The sequence below is a fragment of the Oncorhynchus clarkii genome, chromosome 16 (assembly GCF_045791955.1).
Source record: "Oncorhynchus clarkii lewisi isolate Uvic-CL-2024 chromosome 16, UVic_Ocla_1.0, whole genome shotgun sequence".
Taxonomy (NCBI): Eukaryota; Metazoa; Chordata; class Actinopteri; order Salmoniformes; family Salmonidae; genus Oncorhynchus; species Oncorhynchus clarkii.
The window spans coordinates 25966080-25989919 of NC_092162.1; the positions used below are offsets into that span (position 1 = coordinate 25966080).

Consider the following 23840-nt stretch of genomic DNA (forward strand, 5'->3'; position numbering starts at 1 on the left):
ATTGATTTTTGAAGAATATCACTAATAAATGCCTCATTAGTTTAGTTCAACTGTCATTCCCCGTCAGATCCCAACATATACAGTAAGCTTGCTTTACCAATTTTTGTGTAAACAATGTAAATGTGAACAAACACTGTATTGCCTCAAGACATGACTCAAACTATCATTTTGAAATCATGGACGGCCAGTCCTTAGTATGGCCTGTCCTTGCAGCCTTAGCTCTGTCTATGATTTTGAGAGTGGTTACATTTCTCCAGCCCCATCCCCAGCAGTTTACTGAAACAGTGATGGGGTGCACGCTTCGTTATTGTTTTATACTGCAGATTGCCACTTTAACGCCCCAGGAACCCAATTCATACGATAAATCAATCTTCTGAAATGGCTGCAAAAAAGACAACTTGAAAAGTCAATGGGCTGAATCACTGGTCTACACTCTTAGAAAAAAAGGTACCATAAAACCTTAAAGGATTCCTTGGCTAACCCTGGAGAACCATTTTTTGGTTCCATAGTAGACCCCCTTTTGGTTCTAGAACCTTTTTAGGTTCAAGGTAAAATCGTTTCATCATAAAGAGTTTTTTGAGGGTACCTCGTTAGGTAAAATGGTCCTACCTGGAACCAGAAAGTTGTATCCTGCAGGGTGTGTAGAAAAACTCACCCCAGCCGATGATGGTGAGCGCCCACAGGTAGTTCTTGTCTGAGAGGAAGGCCATGAAGATGAGGCTGTGCAGGTACAGCCCCTCCACCAGGATCCAGTAGTGATTGGTCGCCAGGAAATACAGGAAGAGAGTAACGGCCACCTTACAGCCCACCTATAGGGTGCCAGAGAGAAGAGAGGTGTCATGTTCATATTGTTTATAAGGGACTTGGTACATTCCACATATCATCAGATAATGGTTCCAATGGATCAATGGGTTAGAGCAGGTGGGGCAAACTACGGTTTCAATCCGTAGCTTAAACTACATTACAAGTATGTCGAAATTATAATGGACCTAAATATTTTCCAATAACTGCCCTTTTTCTGGCCCCCTGGGATAGAGCACGGTGTAAGGAACATCGAATTGTGCGATTGAATCCCGCATGGGCCACATATACTGAATGTTTGTGTCACTGTCAATGTTGACATTTCTGTAATTAACTTTGGATAAAATCCTCTGCTAATTGAATATCTTATTTTTACTTGACATTTTCAGAGACATCAAGACTTGGGAGGAGTTTCATCACCAAGGGCAACTGAACACAAAAACCAACATCTCTAGTTGAAAACTGTGTCATCGATATTGGTCAGAAACATTTATTCCAGTGCCAAAACTGTCAAAAAAGTGTAAGTATGACAACATTGGTCATAAAGTCAATATATTCCAAAACAGAGTTTTGTGAGATTAGTGTAAATGCAACGACTTACATGAGGGCTGGGTTTTGATTTTGATCATTCCCACTTGCCCACTAACACAGGATGGTAACGCCTAGGGAGAATTGTCATGCACGGAGTTTGCACACTATCCAATCGTATTGCCATACCAGATGGTGATGCTCTCGAAGGTGCAGCTGTATAACTTTTTTAGGATCTGGGGACCCATGCCAAATCTTTTCAGTCTACCGAAGGGAAAAGGTGTTGTCGTGCCCTCTTCAAGACATTCTTGGTGTGTTTTGACCATGATAGTTTGTTGGTGATGTGGACACCAAGGAACTTGAAACTGTCGCCCACTTCACTATAGCCCAGTCGGTGTGAATGGGGTCGTGTTCAGCCCTCCTTTTCCTGTAGGCCACAATCATCTCCTTTGTCTTGCTCATGTTGAGGGAGAGGTTGTTGTCCTGGCACCACACATAAAAGGAATTTAGCTCATCTGGTAGGCTCGTGTCACTGGGCAGCTTGCGGCTGGGTTTCCCTTTGTAGTCCGTAATAGTTTGAAAGCCCTGTCACATCCAACGAGTGTCAGAGCCGGTGAAGTAGGATTCAATCTTAGTCCTGTATTGAAGCTTTGACAGTTTGATGGTTCGTCTGAGGGTATAGCGGGATATCTTATAAGCGTCTGGATTAGTGTCTCGCTACTTGAAAGCGGCAGCTCTAACCTTTAGCTCGGTGTGGAATTTGCCTGTAATCCATAGCTTCTGGTTGGGATATGTACGTACAGTCACTGTGGGGACCACATCATTGATGCACTTATTGATGAAGTCAGTGACTGAGGTGGTATACTCCTCAATGCCATTGGATGAATCGCGGAACATTTTCCAGTCTTTGCTAGCAAAACAGTCCTGTAGCGTAGCATCCGCGTCATCTGACCGTTTCATATTGAATGAGTCACTGGTACTTCTTGCTTTAGTTTTTGCTTGTAAGCAGGAATCGGGAGGATAGATGACACAGATGACTTTTTGAAAACGTTCAGATTTTCAAAAAGGAGGGCGAGGGAGAGCTTTGTACGCATCTGTGTGGAGTAAAGGTGGTCTATGGTGATTCAAGAGGGACAAACAACAATAGCAAACATAACACACCCACATTGAACCGCATTTCTTAATAAGCAGCAGAAAAGCCACGGGAAAAGTTCAGCCACACTTTAAGAAGAATTCTATGTAGCTTCCTCCTATATGTGCAGGTGTGGGGGTACTAATTATATCTTACTGTTTACTGTTGTTTGTTTCCTGCTGTGTTTTTCTATGTGGTTTATGTATGTGTGAGCTGTGGGAAGATGTTCCTCGTGTAGGACAATACACTTCAATCTAATCTAATTTTAGTCAGTACAGAAGTGCACAGTACCATATGGGGTCTCTCTGCCAATTCCTCTGCTTCAGTCTTTCCGTCGTCAGACATGGCATAGAGGACAGCATCCTTCACAAAGATACTGATGGCCCGAAACACAAAGGAGGTGAAGAGGTGAATGTGGATGTAGTTCCGTGTACAGTGGAGACGCCTGGAGGGAAGAGAGAGAGCGAGAGATAGTAATGTTTGCAATGCTTCTTTCACTAAATCAAACAACAGCTCAAATAAACTTTTGTCATATTAACCATCCAGAACATGTGAAACAAAAATAATCATACAAAACCACCCACTGAAGACACATCAGATCTCATCCATCTGATAACATTGTTGAGCAGTAATTCCAGTGCAGATTACAATAGGTTCAGAGACCCCAACAGCTACCTATGAGGCCTACACTTGCCACATGCTCATCACATGAAAAACAGATAGGTATCTTAGTGTGCATTGTTAAATTATGAGCCTACTTGGTTTAGCCACAGAAAAAGTCAGCAACCTTCCCGCTAGCCATGATTGGCTGAGATAATGAGTGGGCTGGACATACCAAGAGATGAGTTTGGATTGGTCTACCATGCAGCACGCTTCTGTCTATTTGAGCTGGTCAGCATGTGTTGGTAATCCTGTCTAACAGGGCTTTTTTATGTATCACGTAGTAAAACTGCATAAGTGTTGCTCTCCACTTTCTGGAGAACCGAGTTCAATGGAATTAGAGTATGCTAGCTAAGGAGATGGAGAAAACACCTGTCTCCGGATTACATCTTCAAACTAAGGACAACCATGGCACCCGTGAAAGGAGACGCGTCCATCTATGATATACACAGGTAAGAAAGTAGTTTCATTTCAAGTAAAAGTGTACCTTTAGCTAGCTAACGTTAGCTGGCTGGCTCCCTAGCTAACGCTACATGTATGATGTTATTATTCGTATCTCAGAGCCATTTGCATGGCTAGGTAACATTGAACCTGGTTGGTTAGCTACCTGCAGATTCATACAGGGTAGTAACGTCATGAGTTGTGATTATGGTTCATTGTTTACCTAGCTAGCTACTAGTCTTAACAAAAGACTGCAAGTAACCATTTCTGGCCATCTAACGTTACTCTGAACATAATGGGAAAATCAAAAGAAATCAGCCAATGGAGCAATTTCCAAACACCTGAAGGTACCACGTTCATCTGTACAAACAATAGTACGCAAGTATAAACACCATGGGACCACGCAGCCGTCATACCTCTCAGGAAGGAAACATATCCTAGAGATGAACGTACTTTGGTGCCAAAAGTGCAAATCAATCCCAGAACAACAACAAAGGACCTTGAGAAGATGCTGGAGAAAACAGGTACAAAATAATCTATATCCACAGTAAAACGAGTCCTATATCAACATAACCTGGAAGGCCGCTCAGCAAGGAAGAAGCCACTGCTCCAAAACCGCCATAAAAAAGACAGATTACAGTTTACAACTGCACATGGGGACAAACATTGTACTTTATGGAGAAATGGGGGAGGCTTGCAAGCCAGGGGAACACCATCCCATCCGTGAAGCACAGGGGTGGCAGCATCCTGTTGTAGGGGTGCTTTGATGCAGGAGGGACTTGTGCACTTCACAAAATAGATGGCATTATGAGGTAGGAAAATGATGTGGATATATTGAAGCAACATGTCAAGACATCAGTCAGGAAGTTAAAGCTTGGTCGCGAATGGGTCTTCCAAATGGACAATGACCCCAAGCATACTTCCAAAGTTGTGGCAAAATTGCTTAAGGACAGCAAAGTCAAGGTATTGGAGTGGCCATCACAAAGTCCTGACCTCACTCCTATAGAACATTTGTGGGCAGAACTGAAAAAACGTGTGTGAGCAAAGAGGCCTACAAACCTGACTCAGTTACACCAGCTATGTCAGGAGGAATGAGCCAAAATTCTCCCAATTTATTGTGGGAAGCTTGTGAAGGCTACCTGCAACGTTTGACCCAAGTTAAACAATTTAAAGGCAATGCTACCAAATACTAATTGAGTATATGTTGTAACGTTCTTGTGGGTTGAAGAAGGAGACCAAGGTGCAGCGTTGTAGGCGTTCATGATTTTTAATAAACTGAACACCGCAACAAAATAACAAAGTAGAAAAAACGAAAGTGCACAGTTCTGTCAGGCAACAAAACAGCTAAACAGAAAATAACTCCCCACAAAACCCAATCGGAAAATCACAACTTATATATGATCCCCAATCAGAGACAACGATAGACAGCTGCCTCTGATTGGGAACCACACTAGGCAAGAACAATAAAGAAATAGAAAACATAGATTCTCCCACCCGAGTCACACCCTGACCTAACCAAACATAGAGAATAAATAAGGATCTCTAAGGTCAGGGCGTGACATATGTAAACTTCTGACCCACAGGGAATGTGATGAAAGAAATAAAAGCTGAAATAAATCTCTCTCTAATAATCTCTCTCTACTATTATTCTGACATTTCACATTCTTAAAACAAAGTGGTGATCCTAACTAACCTAAGAAGGGGAATTTTTACTAGGATTAAATGTCAGGAATTGTGAAAAACTGATTTTAAACGTATTTGGCTAAGGTGTATGTAAACTTCAACTGTATACAAACAAGAGTACATAAACAGACGGGTATTACATATCGAGATACAATTTCAATTTGTCAAGAAGTTTTATGGTACATATTGCTTTTTTGTTTTTACACTTACCAATCATTTCAAAATCATTTCAATTCTATCTTAAACAATGTGAAGAGGGGTTTGTTCTCTGCTCACTTCATTTTATGAGTAAAGAATCTGGCATGAAAAATAAACAAATTAACAATGATAGTTAAATCAGGTTCTATATAATTTGGATCAAAATAAAACAAAATATCAGAGTCTTTCAAATTGACATTAATAGCAGTTTAAAAAAATCTTCTCTCACTCCAAAATCATCTGACATAAGAACAGTCCCAAAATAAATGGTCAAGAGCCTCTGTGTCACAACCACAAAATACATGTTTGTTATCGGTAGCTATTTCGAATCTGTGTATAATAAAGGTCTTTACATGGGTGCTTGTCTGCTGTTAGTACAGAACGCTCAGATAAACCCTTAAAGAGATGGGTGGAGATAAAGGTTAAGAGGATGTGAACGATGCTGAATGGGTGTAGACAAAGAAGGGCTCTTCAGTAGTAGTACCAAAAATATTTTCTCAAAAGTGAGTTTACAAGTTTATCAACTTTCAAAGCAAAATTACTTTCCCATTGTTCCTCAAATGTAGTGTATGATATACCATTTTGTAGCTGAGTCTCTACTTTTATTCAATGTAAAAAATTCAATTTCACATTTTGCTACATAAGCCTGTCAGTCACATTTTTGGTGTACAGTGAGACTGCCCCTAGACACTGATCTTAGGTCAGTTTTGAATATCCCCCACTAAATGGGTAGTTACACCCACAACCCACACATAAAACACCAGTCTCAACGTCGACAGTGAAGAGGCGACTCTGGGATGCTGGCCATCTAGGCAGAGTTGCAAAGAAAAAGCCATATCTCAGACTGGAAAATACAAATAAAATATTAAGATGGGCAACAGAACACAGACACTGGACAGAGGAACGCTGCCTAGAAGGCCAGCATCCAGGAGTCGCCTCTTCACTGTTGACATTGAGACTGGTGTTTTGCGGGTACTATTTAATGAAGCTGCCACTTGAGGACTTGTGAGGCGTCTGTCTCAAACTAGACACTCTAATGTACTTGTCCTCTTGCTCAGTTGTGCACCGGGGCCTCCCACTCCTCTTTCTATTATGGTTAGAGACAGTTTGCGCTGTTCTGCGAAGGCAATGGTGCACAGCGTTGTACGATATCTTCAGTTTCTTGGCAATTTCTCACATGGAATACCCTTCATTTCTCAGAACAAGAATAGACTGACGAGTTTCAGAAGAAAGTTATTTGTTTCTAGCCATTTTGATCCTGTAATCAAACCCACAAATGCTGATGCTCCAGATACTCAACTAGTCTAAAGAAGGCCAGTTTCATTGCTTCTTTAATCAGGACAACAGTTTTCAGCTAGAATAACATAATTGCAAAAGGGTTTTCTAATGATCAATTAGCCTTTTAAAATTATAAACTTGGATTAGCTAACACAAAGTGCCATTGGAACACAGGAGTGATGGTTGCTGATAATGGGCCTCTGTATGTCTATTTAGATATTCCATAAATAATCTGTCGTTTCCAGCTACAATAGTCATTTACAACATTAACTATGTCTACACTGTATTTCTGATCAATTTTATGTTCTTTTAATGGACAAAAATTAGCTTTTCTTTCAAAAACAAGGACATTTCTTAGTGACCCCAAAATTTTGAACGGTAATGTAAGTATTCAGACCATTTGCTCTGAGACTAGAAATTAAGCTCAGGTGCATGCTGTTTCCATTGATCATCCTTGAGATGTTTCTACAACTTGATTGGAGTCCACCTGTAGTAAATTAAATTGATTGGACATGAATTGGAAAGGCAGACAACTGTCTATATAAGGTCCCAGATCTGGGGAAGGGTACCAAATAAAATCTGCAGCTTCCCCAAGAACACAGTGGCCTCCATCACTCTTAAATGGAAGAAGTTTGGAACCGCCAAGACTCTTCCTAGAGCTGGCCACCTGTCCAAACTGAGCAATAGGGGGAGAAGAGCATTGGTCAGGGAGGTGACCAAGAACCCGATGGTCACTCTGACAGAGCTCCAGAGTGCCTCTGTGGCAATGGGAGAACCTTCCAGAAGAACAACCATCTCTGCAGCACTCCATAAGGCGGAAGCCACTCTTCAGTAAAAGGCACATGACAGTCCATTGGGAGTTTGTCAAAAGGCACCTAAAGATCTCTCAAACCATGAGAAACAATATTCTCTGTTCTAATAAATCCAAGACTGAACTCTTTGGCCTGAATGCCAAGCGTCACATCTGGACAAAACCTGGCACCATCCCTATGGTGAAGCATGGTGGTGGCAGCATCATGCTGTGGGTATGTTTTTCAGTGGCAGGGACTGGGATGAAAACATGACAACAACCCTGAGCACACAGCCAAGACAGCGCAGGAGTGGCTTCGGGACAAGTCTGTGAATGTCCTTGAGTGGCCCAGCCAGAGCCCGGACTTGAACCTGATCAAACATCTTTGGAGATACCTGAAAACAGCTGTGCAGCGACGCTCCCGATCCAACCTGAAGGAACTTGAGAGGATCTGCAGAGAAGAATTGGAGAAACTCCCAAAATACAGGTGTGCCAAGCTTGTAGTGTCATACCCACGAAGACTCGAAGCTGTAATCACTGCCAAAGGTGCTTCAACAAAGTACTGAGTAAAGGGTCTGAATACTTATGTAAATGTGATATGTTTTTATTTAGAATAAATTAGCAAAATGTTTGCTTTGTCATTATGGGGTATTGTGTGTAGATGGATGAGGGGAAAGAACAATTTCATCAATTTTATAATAAGGCTGTAACGTAACAAAATGTGGAAAAAGTCAAGGGGTCTGAAAACTTTATGAATGCACTGTATATAGTGCAAACTAATGGGGCGAACTCAGTGAAGTTCAATCTCTTGCATCTCTGCACAGCATGGCATTTCTTCTGCGAGGCAATCCTGGAGAAAGTGTGCTGCCATGTACGGGCGCAGTTTAGAGGGAACATTGCACACCAGTGTGGCAGATTCATCTGATATCATGACAGTAAACAAACTGGAAATACTGGTCTTTATAAGGGGGTCCTAATTGTGCTTATGTCACCGCATCTAATTATAACCACATCATAATGCTATATAGCATTATTAAGTAAAGTGCTATTAATTACTTTCTACTTACCAAATGTTATCTTTGGTATTACACGTGCAATAAATCACCTATGTCTTAACTGAGTCTTTTAGATTTTTATGAATGGTGGACTAGTGTATTGGTATTACTATAGTAATACTACTGAAGAGGAGCATTAAAGGGGTCTTACTTGAAGTAGCAGAGAATCGAGACAGCCACCAGTAGGGATACCAGAGAGATGGAGTAGCCAATGGTGTACATCAAGTGTAGCCGCTCAAACACCTCCTAAAAATGGAGAACAAATACACTCAGCAAATGAGCGTGTGTGTGTGTGTGTGTGTGTGTGTGTGTGTGTGCAATTGTGCATACTTGTCGCTGCATGTGTGTGTGTGAATGTGTGTGTGTGTGTGTACGTGCTTGTGTGTGTGCGTGTGAACAGGAACAAAGTCAAGAACATGCTGTTCACAAATGGCTACGGTCCATTGCTGAAGACCACAGCTCGTAGTGGGTGAGTATCATGATGGACTGATGAATTCCACATAGGGTTTTGATGTGATTCTTTTTTTTATGCCTGAAAAAGATTCTTGCCACAAGCAAAATGCTTGGTCAACACAGGGTTACTAATTCATGCATTGTGGTTGACACTGTGATAACTGTTCACTTTAAATAGACAGAGAGGGCTTTGTTCAGGTGAAAATCCCCCCTCAAAAATAACACACACTACCATTTTAGTCATTTAGCAGCCACTCTTATGCCTTTTCATACTTTTTCCTTACTGATCTCCCGTGGGAATCAAACATCCAACCCTGGCATTGCAAGCGCAATGCTCTACCAACTGAGCCACACAGGACTGACACACACACAAGTGCACAAATGTGCCCACACACGCACAGCACAACCACACACACACACAGTCTTGTACAGCTAACCTTGTGGGGACACACAATTCAATCCCATTCAAAATCCTAATTTCCCTAACCCCTAACCCTAACCGTAACCCTAACCCTAACCCTAAACCTAACCCTCTCCAGACCAGCTCAATCTGGTTTTGTATATTTTTATATTTAATTGTATTATATACAGTGCCTTGCGAAAGTATTCGGCCCCCTTGAACTTTGCGACCTTTTGCCACATTTCAGGCTTCAAACATAAAGATATAAAACTGTATTTTTTTGTGAAGAATCAACAACAAGTGGGACACAATCATGAAGTGGAACGACATTTATTGGATATTTCAAACTATTTTAACAAATCAAAAACTGAAAAATTGGGCGTGCAAAATTATTCAGCCCCCTTAATTAAGTTAATACTTTGTAGCGCCACCTTTTGCTGCGATTACAGCTGTAAGTCACTTGGGGTATGTCTCTATCAGTTTTGCACATCGAGAGACTGAAATGTTTTCCCATTCCTCCTTGCAAAACAGCTCGAGCTCAGTGAGGTTGGATGGAGAGCATTTGTGAACAGCAGTTTTCAGTTCTTTCCACAGATTCTCGATTGGATTCAGGTCTGGACTTTGACTTGGCCATTCTAACACCTGGATATGTTTATTTTTGAACCATTCCATTGTAGATTTTGCTTTATGTTTTGGATCATTGTCTTGTTGGAAGACAAATCTCCGTCCCAGTCTCAGGTCTTTTGCCGACTCCATCAGGTTTTCTTCCAGAATGGTCCTGTATTTGGCTCCATCCATCTTCCCATCAATTTTAACCATCTTCACTGTCCCTGCTGAAGAAAAGCAGGCCCAAACCATGATGCTGCCACCACCATGTTTGACAGTGGGGATGGTGTGTTCAGCTGTGTTGCTTTTACGCCAAACATAACGTTTTGCATTGTTGCCAAAAAGTTCAATTTTGGTTTCATCTGACCAGAGCACCTTCTTCCACATGTTTGGTGTGTCTCCCAGGTAGCTTGTGGCAAACTTTAAACAACACTTTTTATGGATATCTTTAAGAAATGGCTTTCTTCTTGCCACTCTTCCATAAAGGCCAGATTTGTGCAATATACGACTGATTGTTGTCCTATGGACAGAGTCTCCCACCTCAGCTGTAGATCTCTGCAGTTCCTCCAGAGTGATCATGGGCCTCTTGGCTGCATCTCTGATCAGTCTTCTCCTTGTATGAGCTGAAAGTTTAGAGGGACGGCCAGGTCTTGGTAGATTTGCAGTGGTCTGATACTCCTTCCATTTCAATATTATCGCTTGCACAGTGCTCCTTGGGATGTTTAAAGCTTGGGAAATCTTTTTGTATCCAAATCCGGCTTTAAACTTCTTCACAACAGTATCTCGGACCTGCCTGGTGTGTTCCTTGTTCTTCATGATGCTCTCTGCGCTTTTAACGGACCTCTGAGACTATCACAGTGCAGGTGCATTTATACGGAGACTTGATTACACACAGGTGGATTGTATTTATCATCATTAGTCATTTAGGTCAACATTGGATCATTCAGAGATCCTCACTGAACTTCTGGAGAGAGTTTGCTGCACTGAAAGTAAAGGGGCTGAATAATTTTGCACGCCCAATTTTTCAGTTTTTGATTTGTTAAAAAAGTTTGAAATATCCAATAAATGTCGTTCCACTTCATGATTGTGTCCCACTTGTTGTTGATTCTTCACAAAAAAATAGTTTTATATCTTTATGTTTGAAGCCTGAAATGTGGCAAAAGGTCGCAAAGTTCAAGGGGGCCGAATACTTTCGCAAGGCACTGTATATAAAGCACATTAACATAGCACTTATCTTTGTCGCAGTTAATCCCTTCATCCCTTGGTGTGATTTCCAATTATTTACTTACTTACTTAATTGTTTATCTATTAATTTATTGATCCAGTTTGTATGTTTTATTATGATGTATTATATAACATTTGTTTTAAAATTAAACTTGTTTACCCCCACCACTTTATCAACAATTGTCTTCCTCCTGTTGTTGAACTGTCATGGGTGACCCCTCGGAGCTCTCGGACTTTCATGTTCTCTCACCTTCTCCTAACCAGTCTGATGTACAATATAGAAACAGGGCAGAAAGCTGCAATAGGCCCGTGCAACCCAAAGTTTGATACCAGCAAAAACAGAAATCCTCTTAAACCTAACCCCAATTCAAAACTTAACCCTATTAAGAAATAGCATTTGACCTTGTGGAGACTAACAAAACCTCCCCAGTAGGTCAGATTTGTGTCCTTTTACTATTCTACACACACACACACACACACACACACACACACACACACACACACACACACACACACACACACACACACACACACACACACACACACACACACACACACACACACACACACACACACACACCTCTTCCTGGCTTCTATGGCTAGACAGTAGGTAGGTGGTACACTCAGTGTAGTTGGCCCAGGTGCGGTTGATGCTAGGCACCTGCTCCCAGTTCCCTGAGGCATCACACTGACGATAGGCCTGACCTGGGGGATGGGGAGAAGAGGGATACCATCAGCATTAGTACAATAGCCTTAAAAGGGGCAAAACAGAGCTTTTGTCTCAGGAGGGGCTCTTGAGCCAAAATAGATCCCTTAAATGCCACAGAAATATTGCCCAGAAATGAAAAAGACTCACCTACCAAGCCCATGAGCAAAAGCATACACCGAGTGTACAAAACATTAGGAACACCTTCCTAATATTGAGTTGCACACCTTTTGCCCTCAGAACAGCAGAAGGTGTCGAAAGCGTTCCACAGGGATGCTGGCCCATGTTGACTCCAATGCTTCCCACAGTTGTGTCAAGTTGGCTGGATATCCTTTGGGTGGTGGACTAAATGGTAAATTGTTGAGCTGGAAAAACCCAGCAGTGTTGCCTTGCACCTTAATACCATACCCCAGTTCTAAAGGCACTAAAGTCTTTGGTCTAGCCCATTCACCATCTGAATGGCACACAGGGTGAACATTGAATCCATGTCTCAATGGTCTCAAGGCTTAAACATCCTTCCGGCAACCTGTCTGCTGCCTTCATCTATTTAACAGGTGACATCCATAAAGGTTCATAACTTTCACCTTGATTCATCTGGTCAGTGTATGTCATGGAAAGACGTTTTGAGGCGGCAGGGTGGCCTAGTGGTTAGAGCGTTGGACTAGTAACCGTGAAGGTTGCAAGTTCAAATCCCCAAGCTGACAAGGTACAAATCTGTTGTTCTGAACAGGCAGTTAACCCACTGTTCCTAGGCCGTCATTGAAAATAATAATTTGTTCTTAACTGACTTGCCTAGTTAAATAAAAACAATAAAAGAAAGAGCAGGTGTTCAGTGTATATTGTTAGGCTAAAACTGAGGATTGTGTGCTTCTGTTGTATCTTATGTGTATGAACCATACAGACAACATTCAAGCCAGTGTGATATTAACAACTACTGTAGCTACTAAACTTCCATACTGCATATTCAAAGCCAGGCTGATAAGTGCTACATCTAATGTAATGTGGAGTTAAGACTCCTTTATGGTATAGCTTGGGACTGTTGTAAACACATGAACAAACTTGAGTATGCATGAGTATGCAGTCTGTAAGTACTGTGCAAAAAGAGTACTTGATGTGGGACTGGTGAACTGCATGAACTGAATTTGCTTTTCACAAGGTGCACTTTATAAGGAGTCGACTGTTATTAGAAGGTTGGATGAAAGGGTCAGTTTCCCAGCTTGCTAGCCGTGAGGCTGCTGGTTTTGTTTGGTGGCCATGGGGACTTTTTTTTTTTTTTTTGGGGGGGGGGGGGGGCATGCCTTTGGTATTTTTCCTTTTTCGTACATGTTTTATGTTTATGTTTTACATGTTTTTATTTATGTGTTGTCACCAATTTAACAAAGAATAATCAGCTTGGACTGGCTGACCAAAAGGTCAAGAGAGACAGAGCTGGCCAAGGTTAGCTTACTGTTTCCCTGGGAAAATTGACATTCAACACTTAGGCTTATACGCTGATTTCTCACATAGATGCACATCATTCATTCAAGTTACATAATATAACTTGGCCTATGACCCTTAGACAAAGCGAGTGCAACAATATCCGTAGGCTAGTTGTTGGTTTCGTAACACAATACATTTTACATTTACAAAACCTGAAGACCAGTGTCTGCTGGTAAACACAATCTATCACTGACTTGTCATGATTACGTAAGTGATCGATGTATGTGGACAGTGTACTGTATTTCCTTCTACTGTCTGGGGTTTGTCCATTCGTGTATTTAAAAAGAACAAAGCAGCTATTGAGCTTTAGGTTAGTGATCTTGTCATGAGCCAGCCCACCTCTGTGGTTGAAGTCGTAGATGTATTCTGGACATAGAACCGAGACCAGCTGACTAGGCTTCCCTCTGGGCCAGCAGATAATCCCATCCCACTCCGGTACACAGTCATCTTCTGCAAAAATACAACAGCACAGATGGCCATTTTGTATGAGTCATTGTGCTCTTTCTTAATCAGTAGAAAATTCAACCAACATTTCATTTCATAATGTACAATGCATTCGGAAAAACTTTTTCCACATTTTGTTACGTTACAGCCTTATACTAAAATTGATTAAGTAGTTTTTTTCCTCATCAATCTACACACAATACCTCATAATGACAAAGCAAAAACAGTATTTTATACATTTTGCAAATGTATAAAAAATGAAAAACAGAAATATCACATTTACATACTGTAACTATTCAGACTCTTTACTCAGTTCTTTGTTGAAGCACCTTTGGAAATGATTACAGCCTTGAATCTTCTTGAGTATGACGCTACAAGCTTGGCACACCTGTATTTGGGGAGTTTCTCCCATTCTTCACTGCAGATCCACTAAGGCTCTGTCAGGTTGGATGGGGAGCGTTGATGCACAGTTATTTTCAAGTCTCTCCAGAGATGTTTGATCGGGATCAATCCCAGGCTCTGGCTGGGCCACTCAAGGACATTCAGAGACTTGTCCCAAAGCCATTCCTGCGATGTCTTGGCTGTGTGCTTAGGGTTGTTGTCCTGTTGGAAGGTGAACCGTCACCACAGTCTGAGGTCCTGAGTGCTCTGGAGCAGGTTTTCATCAAGGATCTCTCTGTACTTTGCTCTGTTCATCTTTCCCTCAATCCTGACTAGTCTCCCTGCTGCTGAAAAACATCCCTACAGCATGATGCTGCCACCACCATGCTTCACTGTAGGGATGGTGCCTGGTTTCCTCCAGATGTGATGCTTGGCATTCAGGCCAAAGAGTTCAATCTTGGTTTCATCAGAATCTTTGTCTGAGAGTGGTCTGAAAGTCCTTTAGGTGCCTTTTGGCAAACTCCAAGTGGGCTGTCATGTGCCTTTTAATGAGGAGTGGTTTCCATCTGGCCACTCTACCATAAAGGCCTGATTGGTGGAGTGCTGCAGAGATGGTTGTCGTTCTGGAAGGTTCTCCCATTGCCACAGAGGCACTCTGGAGCTCTGTCAGAGTTATTATCGGGTTCTTGGTTACCTCCCTGACCAAGGCCCTTCTCCCCCTATTGCTCAGTTTGGCCAGGTGGCCAGCTCTAGGAAGAGTCTTGGGGGTTCCAAACGTGTTCCGTTTAACAATGATGTAGACCACTGTATTCTTGGGGACCTTCAATGCTGCAGAATTTTTTTTTTTGTACCCTTCCCCAGATCTGTGCCTCGACACAATCCTGTCTCGGAGCTCTACGGACAATTCCTTCAACCTCATGGCTTGGTTTTTGTTCCGACATGAACTGTTAACTGTGGGACCTTATATAGACAGGTGTGTGCCTTTCCAAATCATGTCCAATCAATTGAATTTACCACAGTTGGACTCCAATCAAGTTGTAGAAACATCTGAAGGATGATCATTGGAAACAGGATGCACCTCAGCTCAATTTCACGTCTCATAGCAAAAGGTCTGAATACTTATGCAAATAAGGTATTTCTGTTTTTATTTGTAATAGATGTGCAAACCTATTTTTGCCTTTGTCATTATGGGGTATTGTGTGAAGATTGATTAGGATTTTTTTTTCAATTTAATCCATTTGAGAATAAGGCTGTAACATAACACAATGCGGAGACACTTTCTGAATGCACTGTATCTCAGATGATACGATGCATCTGTAATTACGTTTCTAACAGATGGCCAATCACATTCTGTATCAAGACTCTGCATCATAACTCTATGCCCCGTGACCGTGAGTCGAGCTGGTTTTTCCTATCATTCATCTACACATCTAACCTTCCGTCACTGTGGAAATACTTCACTCCAGGATATTGGATTGATAGCGCTTTTGACTGCACTTGAACAGGAGGAAGTGACGAACAATCTTATTTGTCATCAATTACACTTCGTCCCATATTGGACTGATGGTGGTTGACACAAGGCAAGCTGATTTGACACTTTAACAAATCATTCATAATCTGGACAACCACTGCACCAGAAACCTTTTCTGTCCCTTGATTTTCAGTTGGGTGCATTACTGTAGCCAAAGGGGATCCCAATGAAATCATAAAAAAGTATAGGCTATGTCCTGTAACAGTGTTTCCCATACCTCTCCTCCAATACAACCAGACGTTCCATGTATTTGATGTATTCTAGAAGTATACCTAGGTTTGGGAAACACTGTCCTATGACTTGCGATGTGGTTGAAGTAGTTAACACACCTTTGACTATGGCCAGCTGGGAATGGATTATCCTCTCACACTTGGCACGGGGACCAATCAGGAGGTAAATCTGCTCGTCTCGTGTGATGACATCATCAGAGTCTATCTATGGTAGAAGGACAGGAGAAGAAGAAGAAGATCATATTACCAGGTCAGGACTGATGACTTGACACCAACGTGACACATGCCATGATTTAGGCGAGACAGTTGGCTAGCAGCCAGCGGTATCAACCAGTAAATGGTCAGACTGTCCACCGCTGTGTGTGACATGACATTAAAAAGTTGTTTGTCTCAAACGATGTGGCTCTCGAATGACAGTTGTCATGTCGTGTTCATGAATCATTGCATTATGTCGTGTTTGTTTAACAAGTAGGAGTGTGTGTGCAGACAGGGCGACATTTGTTTTATCCTTCAGGTGTGAAGTCTAAGGTATATCTTCTTCTTACCTTACCCTTTGTCTGATCATGCCCGCATGTCCAAGACCTTCACCAATGAAATCTGAGGGACAATTAACCCCTCAAACCAAGCCTGGGAATCCAAACTGAATCGCTCTGTTTCACAGTTGTTTTACTTCACTGATTCAGTATGGCCATCTTTTAATTAAAACCGTGTGTGCCTGTAAAGAGCGGCATTGTTCAAACCTCATTTGTCAGTGATTAGATCACCTTTAACCAATCAGAAAACAATCTAATCCAATTCTTTTGGACTCCTGGAAGAGCAGCTGTTGTGATTGTTTATTTGGATCCCCATTGGCTTTTGCAGAAGCAGCAGCTACTCTGCCCGGAGTCCACAAAAAACACAAAACATGACAAGAAGCAAAACACTGATAAACTGATAAACAAGGAAAGTCACACAAATGTAAAATATATAGCTAGATACAAACAATGCAACAAAAAAATTATGCAAACAATACAGCACAACAAAATGTGTGTGTTAGTGTCTGGGTGTGCCTGTGTTCACGTGTGTGTCCCCTCACAGTCCCCGCCGTTCCATGAATCGTTTCTCTTGTCTGTTTTTTAAAGGCTAGTTTTGCTGTTTGCTTGAGCAATTGCAGATGGAAGGGAGTTCCATGTGATCATGGTTCTGTATAAAACTGTGCATTGCTGTGAAATTGTTTTGGACTTGGGGACTGTGAAGAAACCCCTGGTGGTATGTCTTGTGAAGTATGTATGGGTGTCTGAGCTGAATGTTATTTGACTATGCAGACAATCTGGCATTTTCAGCACAGTGATATTTCTCATAAAAACTAGAAGTTAACCTCTCGTCAACCCTCAACTAGGAAAGACTGGCATGCATGTTGTTGATGTTAGTTAAGTATGTGCAGTTAAGGGAAAGGCGTGCAGATCTTTATTTTCTGCAGTTGACCATATTACCGGACAGTAATCAATATGGGACAAATCCAGAGCGTGAATAACTAGTACAGTTGATTTTTGTGTAAAACATGCATGACATCTTTTTATAACAGACATACCCCCACCCCAACTTCAAAACAAATTTGTCAATATGACTTGCCCATGATAATTGACCAGCCAATGTTATAGTAAAATCTAATGGGGATCCCAAAAAATTAATTCAGCATTTGGGTTTTCTTGCTAAAGCTATCTATAGGTCCTGTGACGAACCCTCCCTCTCTGTCTGCCGAATTCTTTCTCTTTGTTCTTGTTTTCCTTAGTGGAGTGTCGGTGGGTCGAGTGTGTCCAGGGATAAATTCACCTTTCCCCATTCATGGAGGGGACTCTCTCCATGCAGACAAGCTGTTGGATTTTGGTTGTGGCATTATTATATATATATCTTTTTTAAATGTATATAGAATCAATTGTGGCTTGTCTGTCTGTGCAGCCACTCACTGACACTACTGACACCATTGTTGATTGTATAAACAGTTGAAGTCGGAAGCTTGCATACACTTAGGTTCCTAGACATTTTGGCGTAGAGTACTTTGTTGCATTATGATGGGCTAATGCTAATTGGGATGTGCTTTGGTTGGTATTCACTGCATAGTCTTATAAATGTTTTGGTATAGTGCCTTAGAGTTATCAGTGATTTTGGTTGTTCGGTGATGTCATCAATGTGTTGCCTGTAAAAGTATTCCAGTAGGACCAATACAAGTGTCATTAGGCTAACTGATATGAGTATTTTGTTTTGGAGAAAATGTTATTGTTCGATAAACTCTGTAGGTGCTTTGTGTGCATCTTTTTTGAGTTGTAATATTTGTTAGGCCCAGTGTTGGTTGCCTTTGTTTGTTTGGTAAACTGACCACTGTGGTGGATAGTTGGTTGTGTGCTGCATTGGAAAGAGTAACATTGGTTAGTTTCCAGGCCCCTGCCCAGGCTGGCAACTTTTGCTCTACTCGCTGTTGGGACATCAGTCTGAGGTGAGTGCAATCTGCTGTGTACCTCAGTGGGTAGGGCAGTGTCATTTGCTACCTGGACCTATAGCCTTTCTTTTCCCCGTTAGGCTTAGCGACGTGTTTCACTTTGGAATACGTTTGGCATCGTTATTTCGTTATTTTTGTGTGGTGTCTGTGGACTGAGCAGTTGTCTCGGGGGCACATCCGTGGCTTGGGGGAATCTGCCAGCATGCTGGGGGGGTTTTCCTTGCCAGAGGGCTACAGCGCCTAATTGCCCACCGCAAATCCGCACGAAGGTTAGGGTTGAGTTATTGTAGGATTTGGGGAAGCTCCTTATATATCTCTCTCCTGTGGTGCCCAGTGTGATTGGTGTTTCTCTTGTTGTGGTCTGGTCTGGTGGGCTCGCAGAGGAGAAGAGCACCGACAGAGGGGAAGAGCGCCGACAGAGGGGAAGAGCGCCGACAGAGGGGAAGAGCGCCGACAGAGGGGAAGAGCGCAGACAGAGATGGCCGCCTCGCTTCGCGTTCCTAGAAAACTATGCAGTATTTTTTTTTTATGTGTTCTTTCTTACATTAAAACCTAAGATTACCTGGGGTTCCATTACATACAGTTGGGAGGAACTACAGGATATAAGAGCAATGTCAACTCACCATCATTACGACCAGGAATACAACTTTCCCGAAGTGGATCCTCTGTTTTGCCCACCATGATGTCACAATGGATCGGATCCCAGCCAGCGAACCAAAACAAGGTCGCCATAAAAGGGGCAGACGAAGCGGTCTTCTGGTCAGGCTCCGGAGACGGGCACATCACGCACCGCTCCCGAGCATACCACTCGCCAATGTCCAGTCTCTTGACAACAAGGTTGATGATATCCGAGCATGGGTAGCATTCCAGAGAGACATAAGAGACTGTAACGTTCTTTGCTTCACGGAAACATGGCTCACTCGAAAGACGCTATCGGAGTCGGTACAGCCAGTTGGTTTCTTCACGCATCGCGCCGACAGAAACAAGCATCTTTCTGGTAAGAAGAAGAAGAATTCCTCACAATCAAATGTCGACCGCATTATCTACCAAGAGAATTCTCTTCGATTATAATCACAGCCGCATATATTCCCCCCCAAGAAGACATATCGACTGCCCTGAACGAACTTTATTTGACTCTATGTAAACTGGAAACCACATATCCTGAGGCTGCATTCATTGTAGCTGGGAATTTTAACAAGGTTAATCTGAAAACAAGACTCCCTAAATTCTATCAGTATATCGGCTGTGTTACAGATTTACAAATTGGTTCCTGAGGCTTACCGCCAATGATTTAGAACTTTAGAAAGGACAGACAAACAGACTGATGTTGAGTTTGCGCAAGAGTTATCTTCAGTTTAATCGCTGGTGTTCCGCCTCTGCGGTTATCCAGGTGATCTGATTATGCTAGAGCAATTTAAGGACACAATCCCTGATCGTGGCTGACGAGTATGTTTTGACACAGAAAAGCGTCTTTGCAGAGTCCCGTATTCGGAATGAGTGGGGATTTCAGAGAGATTTGTGCCTCGCCAACCGAGACACTCTGGTTCACTGGCAGAGTTTCATTCAACTAGGGTGGAGCCTGGCTCGCATGGTAAAGCTGAATTTGGTCAAGAGTGTTACTACTGTTAAGGTTCAGGTCATTGGAAAAACGATTGCCCTGTTCTCAGGGCTAAGGCTAAATTCAGGACTCACGCTTACATTGAACCTAAGCCTATGGTGTTAGCAGCGCCTGTCCCACATCAGTTCACTCCGTGTCATGCTCGGGGGCATGTGAAAGTCCATATTGAACCAGATTATTTACCTTTCATTATGGAGGGTTTTGTGTCAATCTTAGGAAGTAACAACCTTATGCCAGTGAAGATCCTGAAAGAGACAGGTGCCTCTGAGTTGTTTGTGTTATTCTGTGTTACCCTTCTCTGCTGAGACTGATTTGGGTAATAGTGTTTTAATTAGGGGAATAGGTTTGAACACTGTCAGTTCCATTGCATAAACTGATGTTGGATTCTGAACTGGTGAAAGGTGAGGTTGTTGTAGTGGTGCGTCCTTCGTTGCCTATTGAGGGTATTGATGTTATCCTTGGGAATAACTTGGCTGGTGAGCGTGTATGACCTGTTGTGTCTCCATCTCTAGTGGTTTCCGCTAAGCCGTCATTTGTAGGGATTCCCGATGAGTGCGTGCAGAGTGTTCTCTGCATGTTCCTGTGACGCGTTCCATGAAGCGTGGCGACCTGGTCACTGCTCTGGCTAACGATGATGGCACAAAGAAATATGTCACTACTTTCCCTGTTATCCAGTTCTGTACCCCACTCCAATCTAATCAAGAAGCAATGGGCTGACCCCACATTAGAAGAGTTGCGTGACCAAATTGTGCCTCTGGAACAGTTGGGAGATGTCGCCCATGGCTATTTTCTCCGGGATGATGTCCTGATGAGAAAGTGGGTGTCTCAAGGTAGTTGTTTTGTGGGGGAGGCTATTAGTTAGGTTGTTGTACCATTTAAGGTTTGTGAGTTGTTGCTGAAAACTTCCCACAACGATGTTGCTGGACATCTGGGCATGAATCGCATTCTAGGCCATTTCTTTTGGCCTAGTTTTAAGAGGGATGTTTCTGAGTTTATCAAAACCTGTCACACCTGTCAATTAACTGGTAAACCTAATAAAGCTATTAAGCCGGTTACACTCTTTCCTGTTCCTGTACTCAGCCAACCTTTTGAGTATCTGATTATTGACTGTTGGTCCTCTGCCTTGCTCTAAGAATGGTAGTAGTTACCTGTTCACTCTGATGTGTCAGACCACTAGGTTTGCTGCTGCCTATCCTCTCTGGTCTATCATTACTAAGTCTGTGCCAAAAGCTTTGACCCAGTTTCTCACTGTTTGGAATCAGAGTGACCAAGGATCTAATTTCACCTCTAATCTGTTTGGTCAGGTTCTCCAACAGCTCCATATTAAACACAATTTGGCTAGCGCCTATCACGCGCAGAGTCAAGGAGAGCTGGAACGTTTCCATTAAACACTTAAGTCTTTGTTGAGAGCTTATTGTACGGAGATCGATAAGGATTGGGAGGAGGGGTTGCCTTGGTTATTGTTAGCCGCTAGGGAGGTTTCACAGGAGAGCACGGGTTTCAGTCCGTTCACTGGTTTCAGTCCGTTCACGGGTTTCAGTCCGGTACCGTTATTTCGCTGGGTTCTTGTCATGCTAGGTGATGAGGAGGATGTTCCTGGTCCTGATGATTGCGTACTGCAGGGTAGATTGAAAAATTCAGAGACACTGGATGTTTGGATAGCCTTCTCACTCATCTACCTGCTGATAGGCCAGACGAGATGGTCGGTCTGATTCAGAGTTTTCCAGTTTTGTTTTCTGATCCATCTACAAACTTAATAGAACACGATATCGTCAGTGGTTCTATAGTTTCTTCAGAGAGATGGCGTTGTCTGGATGCTGAGATCGGGTACATGCTGGATAGTGATATAGCAGAGCCTTCTTTCTCTAGTTGGGCTTCTCCCTGTATCTTGATCAGTAAACTGGATGGGACACACAGATGTTGTATGGACTACCGTAAGGTAAAGTATCACTAAACCAGATTAATTTCCTCTTCCTCAGATGGAGGACTGCGTTGATCAGGTCGGGCGCAGCAAATTTGACTTGTTAAAGGACTATTGGCAGATGCCATAGACGAGTAGGGCAAATCTCTGCCTTTATTACACCCTCCGGCCTGTACTCATATTCAGTTATGAGTTTTGACCTGCTATGAGTAATGCACCTACCACTTTTCAGCGACTTATGAATAGGGCAGTCTCCGGTCTGGTCGGGTGCTCTGTTTATCTGGATGATGCAGTGGTATATGCAGATACTTAGGAGGAGCATCTGTCCCGTATTCAAGCCTTGTTCGACCGCCTGGCTACGGGTCGCCTTACTATCAATCTGGCTAAATATGAGTTTGCTCAGGTGATCGTTATATATCTTGGTAAGTTGGTTGGGGAGAGTGAACTGCGTCTTGTTTGGGCTAAGGTGATATTGATGCTTTACACCGCTGACTACCAAAAAGGAACTGATGTGTTTCTTGGGAATGATTGGTTATTACTGTAGTTTCTGTAGGGACTTCTCTACTGTGGTCCCTCCCTTAGCTTTCAGTAAATCAGTCAAGGCGGTTTACGTCTGGTCTCCTCTCTGTCAACAGCCTTTGAGGATGCAAAGAGGTTGCTTACCTCAACTCCGGTGCTGGCTGCTCCTCACATGGATTTTTCAATCGCCTTGCAGGTGGATGTGAGTCATGTGGGGGCAGGTGCAGTCTTGCTGCAAGCAGAGGTGTCTGGTGTTGAGAGGCCTGTTAGTTTATTTTCCAAAAAGTTTAACCACTATCAGTTGAACTATTCCGTGGTGGAAAAAGCAGCGCTAGCACTCATATGGGCACTACAGCACTTCAAGGTTTATGTCGGGTTGGGTGTAGTACATATTGTTGTCTTTATTCTTACAAGCATTCCATCTCGATGTGCAGCACATCAGGGGGACTGATAATGTCTTTGCTGACATGCTCTCTTGTGTGCCCTGTTCCTGAATGTCCACGTGACTGACTACAGTTTATTTTGTGTTTGGCATTGTCCTGTTCTGTTTCTCCTGTCCGTTCCCTTCTGTTCTCATTTTCTTCGTTCCTCTTAAAGGTTGTTTCCTGTGTGCAAAGGTTGCTGAGGTCTGGGGAGGACGAGGTTGGCTAGTGCAGTGGGATAGGGGTAACCAGGGCAGTATTTTGTTGTTTATATGTGATTGGTGTAGTGTCAAATGTGTCCTGGAAGATAGAAATGTGGCGCCAGTAATATGGGGCAGATCTTTTGACCTGGTTGGGTTAGAAGCAAGTCATTTTCACCGTAGTAACGGTGCAACCATAGCTAGGTTTCCATCCAATTGGCGACAGATTCGTGCAAATATGGTTTTTAAATGCATAAAGAAAATCCGTTTCCACCGAACGGACCCGCTGTGGATAAAAATGTGCGATGAAGTTCAACGTGTTTCTATCACATTTTCAACTCTACTGATAGTTTTGTCACAGAAACCTTTGTGTTAAATACCAAATGTCCCTACTTATGGTCTTGCACATGTGCTGTAGCCAACAGCTTGCTGATACAGTGCGGGTTATGAATAGCCTAAGAGCATCGATCAGTCATGCATTGATCATCAAGATCCTAGATATTTATTGGAAAGTTGCATCGAGATCGCCGTGCACTTTCACCACCCTGTGAAATTCATCCTAATAAACTGCATGGTTTCCCGAGTCATAGTAGAAGGACCACACACACCATATCACCGCGTGACTCTAAGTTTACTTTGATATGATGGTTATTATATCAATATT

At 42.6% G+C, this 23840-nt stretch overlaps 1 protein-coding gene across 1 annotated transcript in view; it reads right to left on the reverse strand.

Moving 5' to 3' along the window:
- Positions 1-23840, reverse strand: part of LOC139367542 (parathyroid hormone 3 receptor) — a 58565-nt gene that overhangs the window by 13912 nt on the left and 20813 nt on the right. The window contains exons 2-7 of the mRNA XM_071105789.1: positions 16120-16225; positions 13774-13884; positions 11830-11954; positions 8718-8812; positions 2753-2906; positions 656-809 (exon numbers count right to left, since the gene is read on the reverse strand). Of these exons, the coding sequence (XP_070961890.1) occupies positions 656-809; positions 2753-2906; positions 8718-8812; positions 11830-11954; positions 13774-13884; positions 16120-16225 (745 nt within the window). The remainder of the gene's footprint in view (positions 1-655; positions 810-2752; positions 2907-8717; positions 8813-11829; positions 11955-13773; positions 13885-16119; positions 16226-23840) is intronic.